General features: G+C 33.1%; 1 protein-coding gene across 1 annotated transcript in view; it reads right to left on the bottom strand.

Moving 5' to 3' along the window:
• LOC111698207 (uncharacterized) overlaps positions 1-20,317 on the bottom strand; it is a 56,058-nt gene that overhangs the window by 26,343 nt on the left and 9,398 nt on the right. The window contains exon 2 of the mRNA XM_023468480.1: positions 175-247. Coding sequence (XP_023324248.1) covers positions 175-247 — 73 coding nt within the window. The remainder of the gene's footprint in view (positions 1-174; positions 248-20,317) is intronic.

Here is a 20,317-nt window from a genome sequence, read left to right on the forward strand (position 1 = left end):
GACGATTTAAATCATTTTTCAAGCCTAAATTGTATGTCAAATTGTGCAGAATTTTTAATAAAAACTAGCTTTTAAAGTGTACAATTTAAAAAATTTTATGGAGCATATCTTGAATTGAACATAACAAAAAAAACTATTTTCTTAAACTTATTTATTTTAAAACAAACCCCTAACCTGCTCTGTTTCGGTGTGTGTCCATTTTCCTTCGCTTGCGTTGATTCGTCAACTCCGCTGTCAGCATCACCATCTAAATATTAGAAATATTAGAAATAATCAATCATTAATTTTATAATATGCAAATATATATATAGAACTAATTTTTTGAAAAACCCATATTTTGAAGTTTATTCCAAATGTTTTTGCAAACAATTATTTTCGCTTTTAGTCCAAGAAATCCTCATAATCAATTTTTAAAAAACAATCTTCAGATCAATGTCAACTGAAAAAACCCTGATTATTTTTAAAGCAAAAAAAATACAATATTAGTCATACCTCTAAAAATCGGTACCAATACTGCACACATAAATTTCTTTATTTTATACAATACAAATAATAATTTAAATAGCAATATACATATTTCTAGCTCTTACTCGTAATTTCAAGTGATCCTCCATTTAAAGGTGGAAATGCCAATTTACAACGGAAATCTTAAAAGCTTTGTCTCATTAAGTAGGTAATATAACTCCATGTTCTTGTTTTTGAAAACTGTCTTAATCTGTGGTTTCACTTTTCGAGTCATAAAAATGGCGTTATCCTTCACATTTTTTATTAAGGTTAATTAACGGTACCGTTGTGAATCGGGCATTGCCATCTTTGCATGGGGGTCACTTAAAATTTATTCGAAAATATGTTAAATATGAAAATATTGTCAACGTAATTTTAAATGATCCTTTATTTACCAAATCACAATGGCCCCTAGTAAGCTAGTTGTTCTTTTTAGTCTAAAATGGGAAACTTGTATACTGTACCTGCAACATTTAAAAAAAAGATTCTAATATTTTTACGAAAAAAGACGAACCTAGATTTCGCTTTTAGTAAAAACACGATTATTAATACTTTAAACTTAAATTTTTGAAAACACTCATTCACTTTACAAACCTGATATTGTAAAAGAGCAAAATAGAAAAAAAATACTAATCCTTTTAAAAATATCTGCAATAATACACAACTTTTAATTTCTGTATTACTCACTTTTAAGCAATAAATAATACATTTATATAAAGTAGAAGTATACAGATGTGTAGTATAGAATAGACCTTAAAGTTATATAAACTTTTAAATTATAATCAGGGACAAATTACTTAATGCATAGTTGAACTATGCAAAATAAGTTCAACTACTTCTCTTCCCAGTTGTCTTTCACTAATTTCGATAATCAATTTAAGGAAAGGAAATCAAAAATAGATAAGAGATGGGGACAAAATGGCACCCACCCCCCCTCAGTGCAGTTATATTCCTGTTCTATACCTGACATTTAGATGAATTTAATTATTCAACACTCTGAATTTTCCCAAATTTATTGAACCAGAGTTACGAAAAATAAAAACCCCGCAATTTTAACCCGACCCACTTCTCCCCTTCCTTCATTCCTTATCCCTAAAATCTTTAGGATATTTGCATAAATACTGAATTTCAAACACCATCCTTGTTCCCCAGAAAACCTTCAATTCATCTGGCAATGAGAGATCTAATCATTCTTTTTTACAAGCATCTAGAACTTTTTCCATTTTACAAGTTCTGGGGCCAATGTATGTTTAACTAAAATATACCAGGCTAGGTATTCAGGCTAAGCAAACAAGAAAAGAACAAAAAAATAGAGAAACTGTCATGATATTTGTAACTTAAGATTACTACATTTTTAACCTTAAAAAACTAGTTCAAACCAGTTTTAGACACTCATAACTTTTTCCTTTTGAAACTGACCATCCTCCTATTTGTATTTCCTTTGCGCGCTTATTTGACATTATTTTTTTATGGATTAGGTTCTTCTATTTATTTTATTAAAGAATCAACATTTTTTGTGAACTTTTTTTTTATGTTTATTGCATGGACAAAACCGAAACTTTTTTCCATTATACATTAAACTCAAATTAATACACAATAGGTTTAAAATCTTTAAAAGATTTTAATAAACTATAGATTGTTTTTACTATTTTCACCTTTGTTATTCTGAACAAAATAATGCTCATTTTCGTGGAAGGTTTTGAACAACTTGGAACGAACATTTCTTAAATGTGCAGGAACTCCTTTTCGAACTGTAATATTTGCTAGTTAATATTTTAAAATATTAAATTGATTTAGTGCAATAAAAGCAGATTGAAGTGAATAAAATTTTCTTTTTTATCAATGATAATAAGGAATTGTAACCTTTTCGCCTTGATGTAGCAAATATAGTTCCTCCCGCTGCTATAACAGGGGCTGCAATAGATGCTCCAGTTAAGAACTTTGATGAATCATTAGGATCACTATCATCTTCACTTTTCCCAATATCAGATGTTTCTTCATTTCCTGGCTCATTAGAATCTGGACGGATAGTATCTTCTTCTTCTGAGTTTGCATTCTCATCTTCTTCCTCGTCGTCATTTATTCTAGGTGTACCAGCTCCACTTAACACTTCAATAGATGCTCTTCTAGATGTGGTAGATTTAGCTGATTCTGGACGTAAACTAGAATTTTGAGACACAGTTCTTGTTCCTCCATCATTTTCACCTGCTTCTGCTTCTCCTGCATCTGCTTCTTCTGCTTCTGCTTCTGCTTCTGCTTCTGCTTCTGCTTCTGCTTCTGCTTCTGCTTCTGCTTCTGCTTCAGCTTCTGCTTCAGCTTCGGCTTCAGCTTCTGCTTCAGCCTCTGCTTCAGCTTCAGCTTCAGCTTCTGCTTCTGCTTCAGCTTCAGCTTCAACTTCAGCTTCTGCTTCAGCTTCTGCTTCTTCTTCATTTTCAGCATCAGCTTCATCCTCAGCTTCTGCTTCTGCTTCTGCTTCTGCTTCTGCTTCTGCTTCTGCTTCTGCTTCTGCTTCTGCTTCTGCTTCTGCCTCTGCTTCTGCTTCTGCTTCTGCTTCTGCTTCTGCTTCTGCTTCTACTTCAGCTTCAGCTTCAGCTTCAGCTTCAGCTTCTGCTTCTGCTTCTGCTTCTGCTTCTGCTTCTGCTTCTGCTTCTGCTTCTGCTTCTGCTTCTGCTTCAGCTTCGGCTTCGGCTTCGGCTTCAGCTTCAGCTTCTGCTTCTGCTTCTGCTTCTGCTTCTGCTTCTGCTTCTGCTTCTGCTTCAGCTTCAGCTTCGGCTTCAGCTTTGGCTTCGGCTTCAGCTTCAGCTTCTGCTTCTGCTTCAGCTTCAGCTTCTGCTTCAGCTTCTGCTTCTGCTTCAGCTTCAGCTTCTGCTTCTGCTTCTGCATCCCCTTCTTCCTCTCCTTCTGGTTCAGCTTCAGCTTCAGCCTCTGCATCTGGTTCAACATCTGGTTCAGCTTCTACTTCAGCGTCTACTTTTGGTTCAGCTCCCGCATCTTCTTCTGCTTCTGGTTCAGCTTCAGCTTCGGGTTCAGCCTCTTCTTCTGCTTCTGGTTCTGCATCTGCTTCTGGTTCTGCTTCTGATTCTGCTTCTGCTTCCGCTTCTAGTTCAACTTCTGCCTCTGGTTCAGGGTCTGCCTCTCCTTCTGCTTCATGTTCAGTGTCAGCTTCTGGCTCAGCCTTTGCTTCTGCCTCTTCTTCTGCTTCTGCTTCTATATTAACATCAGCCTCTGCCTCTGCTTCAGGTTCCCCTCCATCTGCTTCTGTAAGTGCTTCTAATTCAGGTTCAGTTTTAGAACTTTCGTTGCTTTTGGTTGAAGTCACAGATTTAGCACTTTTGGCTGAGGCTGGTCTAGATCCGTCCCCAATTGATGCTTTATCTTCATTGTTATCATCGCCCATGGTTCCAGTTGGAGGTCTACTACTTTTTTTTGATTGATTTGATGTTCCACTCTTAACAGAGTTTGTAGAATTTACAGACTCAGTGGCTGAAGCAGGACGTGATGAAGGCTTACTTTTTGCTGAAGCTGCTGATCCTGGTCTGCTGTTGGCTGTTTTCACTGAAGTTTTACTGTTTTCTGAAGCTACTGAATCTGGTCTACTATTGCTTGTTTTAACTGTAGTTTTACTTTGTACAGAAACAGCTGATGCTGGCCGGCTGGTGGAGTTGTAGATTGCTGGTTCTGGTAGACCACCTTTTAATACAACATCATCGTCATCATTGGCAGAGGTTATGCTTAATTTCTCTTCATCTTCATTACCAAAATTCCTGACACTTTCAGTTTCGGAAGGTTCAAGATTTGAAGAAAGGCTATTACGAGATCTTTCTGACACTTGGGACAAAGTTGATTCTGGTCTAGGGCTTGACTGACTTGCAGGAGTAGATGCTACAGCTGAAAGGCCTCTTCGTGGAGCTGCACTTTTAAGACCTAAATGTGTTATACCTTCTTCTGTGATTACAGTTGCATAATCAAAGTTTCCATTGTGATTCACCACATCATCATCATCATCATGCCTAACTTTGACTGGGCTAATAGCTTTAATGATCCTATCCTTGACTAATGAATACTTTGTTTCACTATTTAAATCCCGAGTATCGCCTTCTTCCATATTTCTTCTCCACAACTAGAGGCTCTCTCCATTAAGCCTCTTTTGTCTAAGCTCATGGTCAATTGAGTTTTTACACTGTACAGTATTGATCAGGTAAAATATTCTTTACTGGTGCTCACTGTGCATTAAATCTCCAGAAATTCTAGTGATGTGCGGCAGGTTTACAATTTTAAGCTTTGTTGCAAGTGGAACAACCCATTGTGGCTGTTTTTCTCCGATTTTCATCACACTGTGGTTTTAAATACTAAACAACTTAGTCATAAGCAGTGTTTTAATTATTTTAATTAAATTACCTACAATTTTTTCACTTAAACATGCACTAAATAATACGAGAGGGGGGGGGGCACTATATCATTGATTGGTAAAGAAAAAACCTTGAAGTGGAAATTTAGTCGAACCAAGTACTTAATTATTCATTTACCAAACCTCAGCAGAGCTTAGCGTTTAAACAATTCATTGGGACATTGATTTTAAAGGAAGACTTCAACCTAGTTAAAATGTTTTCCTGGATATTAAAACCACTGTAACTATTAAACCATGTGTTTCACTACTGATTCAAACCAAACCTTAGTACTTTCACTTTAGAGGAGTAAAAAGAAAGCTGTTGGCCTCAATTTAAATGGTTTTCCATAATTGAGTATAATATACCATGAATATATACATACATACTCAAGGTTTAATGTTATCTTATGCCAACATCAGTAGGTTTCAAGTAGGGTTTCCAATTGGAATTCCGTTTTGCGGAATTGTGCGCAACTATTCTCATGTTGTGCGGAATTGCGCAAAATTGCGTGGAATCATGCATGGCTCGCAATTGCGCGAAAGTAAAATCCACTTGCGTTGGAAACTCTAGTTTTTAAAGGTGTACACTCTTCTTGTTTGCTAAACAGAAAGAAATTAGGAATAACCATAATATTAGTGAGTAAAACAGTGCTATATAAATACTTACAATATTGTGCACGTAAAATTAGGCATTTTGGACGAAATTATGAATAGAGTGTTAGGCATGTCAATTTTTTAGATTCTCCTCAACGTTTTGATCTAGCTTTTCATAATTTTTTAATGCTCTTGGGAGTTCAATGTTCCAGCAAAATGTTAGCATTTTTTCCTAATGTAAAGTAAATTCCTTTATGTTTTCAATCATAAGTCCTTATATTAAAGAGCAATTGAGAAAACCAAAATATTTTAAATTTCTTAAGAGTTTTTCAGATAAATGTGCGTAAAATCTAAACAAGGGAGCTACAAGATCTCAAAATCGTACTAGTAATGTGGAATGCAATTGACCTATTCCTTCTGTTTTATAGATTAGTGTTCAGAGAGAAACATAAAGTGAATATACTCAAGGTTTGATTATAGTTAATTATGAAATTATAAGCTATAATATAGTGACCACAGATTAGAATGAAGTTATTTAATATAAGTTATCTGCTATTTTTAATATTTTGTGGGGCTTTGCATTCTAAATATTCAATTAAAAAGTGATATGAAGCTCCTTACAATTTTTTTTTGAATGATTTGACTGAAAAAATTACGTTACAGACAATAGGGGGGGGGGGGGGGAGTAAAATAACTTGATTTTCTACTTTAATCATATTCTTTTATTTAAAACCATGCATTGCTAAAAATCACACGTGATGTTTCTGCTTTTTAAGAATTGTGGATTTTTCCAACTTTTGACCAATAACCTAATCCAGAAGCTACAGGAAATCTTCAGAATATCTGAAAATTTTCACCATTGTAAAAATCAATTTTTGGATATTTAAAAATAAAAATAATAGACGAGGAAAATTGTTTAAAAATGTTTATTTTAAAGGCAAAGAATTCATCAATTATCTTTGTTTAAAAATTTTTTTTTTCAGTATTCATTCTGTTATCTTCAGGGAGACTCCACGCATACAAGGTGTTTCATCAAACATGAAAAATCACCGACGATCCTTTTTAATCGCTGTCTACTTTAGAAAAAGATCTCAAAAAAAGAAAGTTTTCCAAAAATTGGTCTTTCTAAAGAATTACAAAATTCTCCGATTACTGCTTTAAAATCACGAAAAGGTAAATCTATATTTTGGAAATTATACGATCTTTATCATAATTCTTTTTGCATTTTAGGTCGTCTTCAGTTGTCAAGTTTAGTGAAACCCCCTGTACTCAATCTTATTTTTTATCTAGGTTTATTCAAATTTGTTTTACTGTTATGAAATAAGTTAAATAAAAGTTATAATAAGCTATTTTAACATAAATTATGATGGAAAACCTTGAATTTAGTTGTTTTAGTCTATACTTTTATCTTTTCATTAGCTTTCTGAAACTGTTTTAGTATTTTATAAATAACGTTTTTTTGAATTATGAGATGAAATGATGATTTAAAAAAAAAGTTTTACTACTAATCCCTGTAAAATGAAGAGAACTGAGTTTATGCCAAAAACTCAAATTGTCTAATCTCTATCTCTTTACAACCTAATGGTGTAAACAGTTGATATTTCAAACTTAGACTTTTTGATCTAACAAAATTTATAGTTTGAAATATCAAAGGTCTGCAACATCGGGTTGCAAAGATAAAGGGATACAAAATTAGAGTCTGTGTTGGAGTTGGTATATTTGATAAAGTTCAAGGTAATTTTGAAGATCGAGAATTTTAATTTTAAACGACAGGACTACAGGACTACAATGTTTCCCTAAACGTGCGGACTGTGAGTCCCAATGCAAGCAACGTCCAATGCTGAATGGTTGAAATAGTCTCTCTAGGTTGGTATTTGAATACAGACTGGAGTTTCTCCGTCCTCGTCTAGATACTAGGATACGTTTTCAAACCTCGAGTACACATTCCTTTCAAATATACTAAACCTCCTTCACATCCCGACCTATTCTACCTTTTCCAATCTTATTCAACCTTATCCAACCTTATCCAACCTTATCCAACCTTTTCCAACCTTATCCATCTTTATCCAACCTTATTCAACCTTATCCAACCTTATCCATCTTTATCCAACCTTATTCAACCTTATCCAACCTTCTCCAATCTTTTTCAACCTTATCAAATCTTATCTAACCTTATCAAACCTTATCCAAACTTATTCAACCTTATCCAAACTTATTCAACCTTATCCAACCTTTTCCAATCTTTTCCAACCTTATCAAACATTATTCAACCTTATCCAACCTTAACCATCTTTATCCAATCTTATCCAACCTTATCCATCCTTATCCAACCTTATCCAACAGTATCCAACCTTATCCATCTTTATCCAATCTTATCCAACCTTATCCAACCTTTTCCAACCTTATCCATCTTTATCCAACCTTATTCAACCTTATCCAACCTTCTCCAATCTTTTCCAACCTTATCAAACCTTATCCAACCTTATCAAACCTTATCCAGCCTTATCTAACCTTTTCCAATCTTTTCCAACCTTATCAAACCTTATTTAACCTTATCAAACCTTATCCATCTTTATCCAATCTTATCCAAACTTATCCATCCTTATCCAACCTTATCCAACAGTATCCAACCTTATCCATTCTTATCCAACCTTATCCATCTTTATCCAATCTTATCCAACCTTATCCAACCTTTTCCAACCTTATCCATCTTTATCCAACCTTATTCAACCTTATCCAACCTTCTCCAATCTTTTCAAACCTTATCAAACCTTATCCAACCTTATCCAACCTTATCTAACCTTATTCAACCTTATCCAACCTTTTCATATCTTTTCCAACCTTATCAAACCTTATTCAACCTTATCCAACAACCTTATCTAACTCTAACTAACCTTATCTATCTTTATTTAACTCTCAATGCAAAAATCACCATGCCTCAACGGCACTCTTGAAACCTGTATCTGGTCACAAATATGGCAGATATTTCTCTTATATATCCATGGCAGATATGTCTCTTATATATCCATGGCAGATATTTCTCTTATATATGCATGGCAGATATTTCTTTTATATATCCATGGCAGATATTTCTCTTATATATCCATGGCAGATATTTCTCTTATCCATGGCAAATATTTCTCTTATATATCCATGGCAGATATTTCTTTTATATATCCATGGCAGATATTTCTCATATATATATCCATGGCAGATATTTCTCTTATATATCCACGGGAGATATTTCTCTATATATCCATGGCAGATATTTCTCTTATAAATCCATGGCAGATATTTCTCTTATATATCCACGGCAGATATTTCTCTTATATATCCATGGCAGATATTTCTCTTAAATATCCATGACAGATAAAGTGGTTTTCTAGTTTTTAAAAGTGTTTAATTGTCGGCACAATTCCTATATTTTTCCTGTTGCACAGAAATGTGGAAGTCAGTTATATAAATAGACCACATTTTAAAATTATTATTTTTCTTTATTATGAACATTGATATCTAATTCATACTTTATCAAACAAAGCTTTAGGGTACTGTTGTAAATCGGGCATTGCCATTTTTTATAGAGGGTCACTTGAACTTACCTGTCCCTTTATCCCAACTAATAGATTGTCTAGTTCAATAGATGAAAATGTAGAATTTGTACTCAGTACAGCTGTATTCTTGAACTTACCTGTCCCTTTATCCCAACTAGATTGTCTAGTTCAATAGATGAAAATGTAGAATTTGTACTCAGTACAGCTGTATTCTTGAACTTGCCTGTCCCTTTATCCCAACTAGATTGTCTAGTTCAATAGAAGACAATGTAGAATTTGTACTCAGTACAGCTGTATTCTTAAGTCACAAGTGTCAACTCCGTTTTTGTGTCCGACAAAATATCAATAATAGTGATAATTTTAGACTAAAGTACTTAAGTAACAGTAAAATAAGTGCAATTTTATGTGTTCTTTATTTTCTGTTTTTACACTTTTTTTTCGTTTTCCTTGTTATATTTGACACTTGTGACGTCGTGTATAATTGGTCCCTTTTATTGTCCTTGATAATCTTTTTGCTTTAACCCACCTTATTCAACCTTTTCCAATCTTATCCAATCTTATCCGTTCTATCAAACCCCTCTTGCTTTCATCATAAATGTTCCAACCCTGATATTCCACGTATTATCCATATTTAAAGAATCTCCCCTCGATATTTACAACCAGCCATATAACTTACAGGGTGTATCATTTGGCATTTTCGGTATTTATTGTTTTAACTGGAATACTACTAAAATAGGATGCCCATATTTTATAGGATGCCCATCCCTATCTATATAATCTATTACGCGCCATTTTTTGGAAACGCAACCAAAAAACTGATGTTTTTATTTTAGTTTTGGATTTCACAAAACTAACTAACATACGTTTTCAGAAAAAAACGATTTTTTAAAACTAACGAAATTTTAGGCTTTTGAACCCGAAAAACGAAAGGACAAAAACTATAGTTTTGAAGCAAAAAACGATCGATTTTGTTTAAATTTAAATTAAACAAATTTTTATGTTCGAAGCGAGGTTTGTAGATTAAAATTTATAATTTCCAAACTATTCTTTTTTTTCTAAAACGATCGTTTTCATTCCAAAACTATCGTTTTCAAAATAAACGATAGTTTTTAAAACGATAGTTTTCAAAACGATAGTTTCAAAAACAATAGTTTTCAGAACGATAGGTTTTTAGGTATTTTTCATCGTTAACAAAATGAAACATACTTTTTTTTAGACTATCGTTTCCCGTCCTAAACGATTGTTTTTAAACCAAAGTGATCATTTTCATTCCAGAACGATCGTTTCAAAATTATCGTTTTCGTTTCAAAATGATAGTATTTCCATTTTTACCAAACGATAGTTTTCCGGATTGATCGTTTTAAAAACGATATTTTTATAGGTATTTTTCATCGTTAACAAAACAAAACAAACATTTTTTCAAAAAAGTCAAAACTGCCCATACCTAATTTCAGATGATAAAAAATTCGTCGATCACTTTATTCATATGATGATTGGGACACCCTGTATAGTAAATATGCTTAAATATTTATCAGTTTAAAAGTTTGGTCAGATCGGAATACGCCATATAAGTTTCCCGAAATCATAAAAATACCAAGTTTACTCTTGAAATCAATATGATCTAGATTATTCTATTGGTCGATAGAACCAAGGACATTTCCATGATGAATTATAGATGTAAATGATCACGAATTCAATCTGGTTTCTGCAATAAAAAGCTTTGATTAAAGAAAATTGTTAATTACATAACTTGCTTGTGCTCCCAGCTTTGCCTGGAGTTTTCCCCGTAAAATTCAACCCAGTTCACTTAGAAGTTTTAAATAAGGTTAAGAACAATTAGATTTAACATAGTTTGATAACTTAATCAATCTGGTTTGTGCACTAGTTAGTTTTAATAAAAGAACATTTTAAAATTTTTTTTTAGTAAAATCTATGAAGTAGTTTATGAGTTATGATCGGACATCCAAACTAAATAAAAAAAACCTTTTTTGAAAAAATATTGATACCTTTTTAACTATGTAAACTATTCGATCATATTCACACTTCCATATTACAAGCGTTAATTATAAATTAAGGTGGGACGCGTAAGACGGGCCGGGGTTTCCACCCCCCCCCCCCTCGTACGCACCTGATAATGTATATTTTCATTTTATTTTTTAAAGATATGAAAATTAATAATTATATATCTTCAACTCTAAACTGCTCTATTATTGGATAGATGGTCGTAAACTATCCATCTAGGTTTATTGCCTTTCATTTTAAATCTGTCAGGATCCAATCCAGTCGAACCCTGTCACCTGTCCTTTAATCATTTATTAACCCTGACTAATGTTGTTTAATGAGGCAGACACATTCTATATTCGGACCAATGAGAGGCCGCGGAGCAGCTGCTCCGTCCAATCAGAACAGAGCTTCTCCCTCCCTGTTCTGTTCTCCTAGCAGTAGAGGAGGGAAATGCATTTAAAATATCCCAGATATTCCGAATCCACCATAATTCAGAATTTTAAATTTACCCAGAAATGGCGGGGGATCTGACCCCGAAAACCCCGCCAAAATACAAACTGAATTTTTTTTTGACATCTTGAAAATGACGTTCTGGACTTCTGGTGTTCTATTTTTACTATATATTGGCCGTAAAAAAGCTGTTAAGCTAAATTAGGTATCTTGCTAACTCTGACGGATATTTTAAATTTTTTAATTTAATAAAGCTCTCCATGCAAGCAACTGAAGCACTATAGTCTTAATAATAATTAAGATAATTTTAACATAATTTTTATTTTTCATTTCCTTTTTCTAATTCCTAATTTTACCAACTGATATAAGATAATATACCAAACATATATTGTTTTTAAGGGCTGCGGTGCCTACAAATGAATGCAATTAGAAGTTATAATTATGGCAAATTTTAAAAAAAGTAATTTCATAATTGGCGTTTTTTTTCGAATTTTTCCATTTCGACTACTTACTTTTTACTTTTTACTAATTTAAAATAAAAAAGGAACTAGCAAAAATTTAACGTTATCCTTTGGTCAAAATGCGCAAATAGTTCGGCAACATTTTTAATCATTTTAAAAACGAGAATAATGTAAAGATTCTACGCTAGATGTCTCTGAGTGAAGTAGGAGCTCCAGAATCTGGACTCCGAAAAGAAAGCCCAAGCTTTCTGCTGTAAAATATATTAAACAATAATAGTATTTTTAATTAAAGAATACAAATTAACAACAATCCATTAATCTAAAAAAAATATCAACAAAAAATTAAGAGACTCTTTTCGTTTCAGCTGTACAGTAACATACAGACCAAGTGAGCAGCACCTTTGTTAAATCTTTCTTAAAAATCAAATTATAATGGCATCATGGCCAGTGGCGCAACTAGGGGGGGGGGCGAACCGAGTTTCGCCCCCNAAATACAAAGCCTGAAAAATTTAATTTTTTTGCAATCAAACCCTTAAAAAAAGTACTCTTTTTAAAAAAAATTTTCGCGGAACGGGGGGGCTAGCCCCCCCGTTACCCCCCCTAATAACTTTCAGATTTCGCCCCCCCCTCAGAAAAGGCCTAGTTGCGCCACTGATCATGGCTGGGCAAAGTTCAGTTAATGAAACGGAGGTTTTCGAAAATTAACGGAAGAGTCCGTTCAGGAACGGCAAAAGCAAAAGCCGTAAATTTTTAAATCCTAATTAACGAAACAGATTTACCGTTTTTGAAAAAAAATTAACGGTCATGGAAAACGAAACGGTTTTTTAACGGCGAATTTCGTTTATTTTCAGCTAAAAAATTACATAAAACTTGTAAAAAACAAAATTTGTTTACGTATTTTGAAGTTTTTAAATGTCAGCTTCTGTGTTCACAACCGTTAACGTTTTAATAAACTATTAACGCCATTATAATTATGTAATGTAATTATGTAATAATTTGTTATACTGTTTAGGGCTGGAGCCGTTAACTAACAATAACTTTAAAAAAAAACGGAAAATACCGCTAACGAAACAATGATTAATTCTCATACCCTATAACTAACGGCTACCTAAGATTTTGTTTCAAAAACAGTTGGAACAAACCGTTATGCAGCGACTTGAAAAAGTTGGAAAGTACCCTAGCTTTATGCGTTCTCTCCTTGCACTCGATCCTAATTTTTCCCCCTAGTTTTCAAGTGAGAGTGACGTTCCCCCAATTTTTCAGGGGGGGCCGTCCCCCCTTCCAACCCCCCTATGAGCAGCAGCGAAATTCTAGCTTTTTTTTGGGGGGGGGGGGAATATTTTTTGGTTTTAACTAAATTAATTTTAGTAACAATTTTTAGTGGAATGAAATCAGTTTTAATCTGTTCATTTATTAAGAATCAAGTAATTTTTCCAATGAAACTCTGCTTTTGTCCTGTAATTGTTCGACGTCTTTAAAAGATATATTAGAATTTATTGCAGCACATTTTGTGAATTGTTTTATATACATTGCATTAATTTTATGCATGTACAACATATAATATTAATGGAAATATATGCTTTATGTACATGGTTAGGTGTGCACAACATAAAATATCAATGGAAATATATGCTTTATGTATATGGTTAGGTGTTTAAAAATAAAAATTATGCAGTAAAAAATGATAAATTTACTAAGAATATTTTTCCCTTTTTTATTTGTTTTTTATGTTTCAGATGTCTTCTTCTTTTTTTCTACGTATTTTTCGATATTGAACTGGACAACAAACAATCTTTTTAAGCTGTAGTTGATTAGAAATTGATATTATCATATTATCATATTAACGTCTAGAAATTGCTTTGCATAAAAACTTTTTCGATTTAAATTAAATGAGCTTTTGTAAAAAATTTGTCAAATGTGTTTAATATTTATTATGACAGAAAAAAAAAGTTTGAAACATTAAAGGGAGTGTTCGAGAAAAATGAAAGGGGGTAAAGGCTTACGTCGAAAAATATTCTATGGTATTGCTACTAATCTAACTTCTTTCTGTTGCGTCAACAAGAAGAAAATTGTTAAGAACGACTCATACCGAAGAACGTTAAAGCGTCCATACAAACTAGAAAGTTGCAATATTCGACTCAGATCGTAAATCATTTAATTTAATTCCAAACATATCATTTAGATATTACAACCTGTCATCATCGAATTTTATTTGACGCATTTGTATATAAATGATATTTTATAGTATTTTTTCTTGTTTAATACACGATGTACTTTAAACGACGATTTTTTTGCCGCTATAGGTGTCATTACTCATTGGAGTCTCTTCCACTTGGAACCCCAAATAAGCGTCCTTTAAAGTATATTGTAAATCAAACAAATAAAAAATATTATGAAATATCAATTTATACAAATGCGTCGAATAAAATTCGATGATTATAGGTTGTATAAATATCTGACTGATATGTTTGGAATTAAATTGAATTGTTTACGATCTGAGTCGAATATTGCAACTTTCTGAGTTTGTATGGACGCTTTAACGTTCTTCGGTATGAGTCGTGTTTTACCATTTTCTCCTTGTAGGCGTAGAAGTAATTTATAGTAGCGATCACCATCGAATATTTTCGACGTAAGCCTATACCCCCTTTCATTTATCGCGTACACTCCCTTTCCATGCTAGATATGAATTTGTATTTTATCAATGCTTCCAAAACTGACGAACTATTTTTTAAGTTATGCTGAACGTATTTTGGTAAACACAACTTGATACGTATAAAATATATACATATTGTAGAATGTAGATGATACGTCAGGCCAAGGAATAGTAAACAAAAATACAAAAATATTATTGAGGTTTAAGAACAAATAATCATTGATGAATTTACTCAACGCATTATACTGAACGTCCACACCAATCTAAACCACGTTAAACTAAAGTAAATTTCACGACAGATTGAAATCTTTTAGGGTTTCAATCATAACTTCTGTAATTGAAAAACTGTTGAGAAGAAATACTGTTTTGAATTTCTAATATGAACGTTAAATTTGCTTTCCTCGTATGTGAACTTAAAATCAAAACTAGGGAAATTACTAGGTGACAAGTCACACAAGTCATTTTGAAGTTATGACAGTTAAGCACATTTAGAACCAGGTCTTTACCCTTCACTTTTTATAGCCCTGATATGAAGATTTTTAACAGAGGGGCTTGTTTGTCTGGCTTTAGCATTTAGTGATTTGGAAAAATCCTTAAATATTTCCGCATATTTTATAATTTGCTGTTTGCTGGCTAATGATAAAGAATGAATTAAACTAAAAAGTAAACTAACTTAAAACAATCAAGTATTTTGTTTACACTGGGTTGTTGCAGGGTAAATGTTTACAATTTGGTTTAGTGACGTCATTGGGTGACCAATGTTTGTTTGAACAAAAAACAACAAGGCATTCAAGGAACTGATCATATTTGCCTCAAACTCTAATTTTTGAATCCTTACAACTTTGAAACCTAATGGCGTAATTTGACTAGTTGATCTAAAGCAGAATTCAGAGCTTTAAATATCAAAGATTTACTATATTAGGTTGCAAATATATATGTTTTAGAAATTTAGATGATTAGAAAAGTAATAATATCCTTTTCATTAAACTCGTTTAATGATCGAATAGTAGTATTAATGCTGTACTTCCTTTTCTATCAGAATTAAGAATACTTATTTAATTAAAATAAAGTCCAAGCATATTCATTACTTCGTATCTTGCTGTACCCTGTATTTATTATATCCTTTACTTGTAAGCAACATCTTTTATTATGATAGTAAAATCTCAGGAACAGGATAAACATGTCACGTAAATACAATCTTTATATTTTACAATTATCTTCTATAATGTCAGTTTACGTACAATACAAGAGAAGAATAATAAAAACATGAAAATAGAAAAACATGAAAATATGAAATAACGTAGATATCTTTTCTGTACTCTCGTATTTTTTTAGAAAATGTCTAAAAATAGCAAAAAATTTCGACTTATAAAAGTGTTCCAATCTTACATTGTTCCAAACTTCCCAAGTGGTCCAAACTTCTCAGTTCCAATCTTGTCAAGTGTTCCAAACTTCTCAAGTGTTCCAAACTTCTCAAATGTTCCAAACTTCTCAATGTTCCGAGCTGATCAATAATTTCAAACTTCTCCTGTGTTTCAAACTTTTAAAGTGTTCCAAATTTTAAGTGTTCGCAACTTTTAAATGTCACTTTTTCAGGTGAATGAGGGTGATGAGATGGTGACAGCCATGGTTTCTAGATGAAGACTAGATACCACAAGAGGTACATGGTTACCCGCAAATTATGAGACTGTAAAGACGACCTGAAACTTTTTAAATTTAACGATTCCGGGGGTAAATTAAGTCCTTTGCCTTGAATATAATCTATTTATGACTTATTCAATGATTAGGCAAGTAATGAAATTAGGCTGCAGGGGTTTAAAAATATAAAGAAACAGACAGTCTAAATTCTGTACAATTGTCTCCATGAAGTCTCATCCTTTGTGGGTAACACTATATAAGCACTGTCTGAGTAATCATGGCAGAAGGTAAAAGATTAGGTCATCGAGCTAGTCCGACTAACCATGGAGTATATAAAAGGTTAGGTCATCGAGCAAGTCCGACTAACCATGGAGTATATAAAAGGAGGGGTTTTCGAGCTGGTCTGACTTATCATAGAGTACATATATACAAGGAGAAGTATTCGAGCTGGTCCGACTAATCATGGAGTACATATATACAAGGAGAAGTATTCGAGCTGCAGTCTGACTAATCATGGAGTACGTATATACAAGGAGAAGTAATCGAGCTGGTCCGACTAAGGATGGAGTTTATACTATTCTCCTTCATACCTCCTACCTCCATGTCTATCTACTCCGTGAATCCTACCTCTATGTCTATCTACTCCGTGGATTATAACCTCCATGTCTATCTACTCCGTGGATTATACCTCCATGTCTATCTACTCGGTGGATTATATCTCCATGTCTGTCTACTCCGTGGATTATACTTCCATGCCTATCTACTCCGTGGATTATACCTCCATGTCTATCTACTCCGTGGATTATACCTCCATGCCTATCTACTCCGTGGATTCTACCTCCATGTCTATCTACTCCGTGGATTATACCTCCATGTCTATCTACTCCGTGAATTCTACCTCCATGTCTATCTACTCCGTGGATTATACCTCCATGCCTATCTACTCCGTGGATTCTACCTCCATGTCTATCTACTCATTATACCTCCATGTCTATCTACTCCGTGAATTCTACCTCCATGTCTATCTACTCCGTGGATTATACCTCCATGTCTATCTACTCTGTTGATTATTCCTCCATGTTATATCTACTCTCTTGATTTCTACCTCACAGCGCGAGACTAAGTTAAACTGACGCGAAAAGAAACACTGAGATTAGTTGGATGCATTCATGGTTGCGTAATACGAAGAAACTATGCACGCACACTTGACATGTCTCAACCCCAGTGTATTAATTAAAAGTCATCCAACTTTAAGTTCAAGGAATTATGAACCTAATAGTTTACAAAGATTCAAACCGGTTTTTAGAACTATGCATAATGAAGTTTCGGTCGCAACCTCTTGATGGCATCGACAATCGCAATCCTTTGACATCGACTTTGAAATGTTGTAACACCTTGGCATTGGCTTTACTTTTAGACTCCATTCTGCTTTTCGTAGCCTTAGACATGTAAATTTTAGAAATAGTTTCTAGCTTCAGTTCAATAGAAAGAATTGATAAAATTCTAATCGAATTTTAAATAAGAGCATAGCAAGTTTTGGTCAATTTGAGTCTTTATAGTACAAATATTACAAAGGAAGAGACTGTCCTTTAGTATAAATCTGAACAAGAATGTCGTAGATCTGGTATTGACATCGTTCTTTTAAAACAGGAGAATTCATTTCTTTTTAGTTTTACAGTGAATGCATAATATGACGACTGAATGTATATGCATTTTTCAACAATGTACATTATGTAAAAATATATGTGTCATATAAATTCACTTTATTTAGTTAACATGTTCAAATTGTTTTACATGAACGAACATACCCTCGCAAACTATACAAATATAAAAATATTCAAATAATGTATGTTTTGTATATTTAGTACTTATGTGTCTTCCGCTCATTAACTTATAAACATACCTGAAAAAATATATTAATTAATTTAATAGATTATTTACAAATTGATGTAAATTTTACAAAATAATATAGATAGATTGGACAAATTTATGTAAAGTTTAAAAGAAATTTAAATATCTTGAAATCAATGTAAGTAAATTGATGAATTAAGAAATGAACTAGACGTCGAACTAATGCATAAATCGTGATTTGATAAACAGAGTTTAGTATCGCTGGATCCGCTTACTTTCATCGCATATCGTATATTGTATTTTTTATACGAAATACAGGGTTACCCATGAGGATTTGCTTACTTTTATCGCATATCGTATAGTGTATCTTTTATACGAATAACAGGGTTGCTCACATAGGATTTGCTTACTTTCATCGCATATCGTATATTGTATTTTTTATACGTATAACAGGGTTGCCCACATAGGATCCGCTTACTTTCATCGCATATCGTATATTGTATTTTTATATGTATTACAGGCCACAGGGTTACCCACATAGGATTTTCTTACTTTCATCGCATATCATATATTGTATTTTATACGTACTTTAGTGCTACCGACACAGGATTTGCTTACTTTCATCGCATATCATATATTGTATTTTGTACGTATAACATAGTTACCAACATCAAGATTAAAGATATATGCTTTAAATATCTAATATGTAATATAGAATTTATTTTAACAGTGAATAAAGCATGACTAACGAACAATAAAAAAGATAAATAAAATAAAAAGAATCTATAGATGAAGAGAGCAGAAAGAACCATCCTACAGGAACTGTATAAGTAATTTTAAGTGACATCCATTTGTAGATTAGCATGTCCGATTCACAACGGTACGATCAGATCAATTTTTCTAAACGGAAAATATGGATTTTTTCGTCATCCTTGCGCTGGAAAATGTTAAAAGACACTCTGCGAATAGATGGTTACTTAAGGAAATACGTTCATATAGTTAACTTGAGAAGGAAAGGATGAAGTGAGGGGATATGGAGGGGGGGGGGGGAGAACTAAAAAAGTGACATAAGATGAAGAAACGGTGACACGTTATTCGTGTAAATGTACAATATGCACATGTACAACATTACAAGTATACAAGGGCACTTCAAGTACAATGTGTACATCTTGAAATGTAGGAATCATTATTCATCTGTTAACGCAGAATCATCCATAATTTACGCACACCGCAAATGGATGCGTAGGTTAGGCCTAATGTAAGTCAAACATTTAATTTAAGTTTAGGATTAATATGGAAAGTTGAAAAATATTTAATATTTTCATATTTACTCAGAGTTATCTACAAAGTACAAAGGATGGGATCATGTAAATATTTTTATCTCTCATTCAAAATACACAAAAAATCGAGTAAGATACCTTAGCGTATATTCTGAAATATTTAGAATATGCATAACCTATCATTTAAGGTATAAAATAGTAAATTCGAAAAATCTACATACAATTGGCGAAAATGGGTTCTTTTAAACTATATGAGATGTTTGTACCGCGTGGGCCTTTACTGAAGAACGAGACTCTTTAAAATAAATAATTTGAAGAAGTCGAACTTTTATATGTAAATAAATATGTATGCTACCTATACAAATTAAACAAAAAATGTTAGATTTGGTTTGGTAGTTGGCATATTCCACAGAATAACCGTTTTCAGGCAGAAAGGAAACATAGCGGACAATTGTTAAATCCTTTTTTGCGTATTTTGAAGCATACATACACACACATACTCTATATTACGCATATTATCATTGACGCATTGTGCTGATCTGATGGCATGGTGATAGGTGATATATAGACCACCCAGATTAACATAAGATCATGCAACTTTCTTTTATCTATAGTCATCACCGCGCTTGTTCATGGAGAAATCAACAACAGAGATGGGTGTCATGTCCTTATCCTGTTCATGGAGAAATCAATAATAGAGATTGGTGTCTATCCCTGTCATGTTCATAGAGAAATTAATAACAGAGATGGGTGTCAAATCCCTATCCTGTTTATAGAGAAATTAATAACAGAGATACGTGTCACTCATATCCCAATTCTGTTCATAGAGAAATTAATAACAGAGATGGGTGTCTATCCCTGTCATGTTCATAGAGAAATTAATAACAGAGATGGGTGTCATATCCCTGTCATGTTCATAGAGAAATCAATAACAGAGATGGGTG

The sequence above is a fragment of the Eurytemora carolleeae genome, unplaced genomic scaffold (assembly GCF_000591075.1).
Source record: "Eurytemora carolleeae unplaced genomic scaffold, Eaff_2.0 scaffold312, whole genome shotgun sequence".
NCBI classification, from domain to species: domain Eukaryota; kingdom Metazoa; phylum Arthropoda; class Copepoda; order Calanoida; family Temoridae; genus Eurytemora; species Eurytemora carolleeae.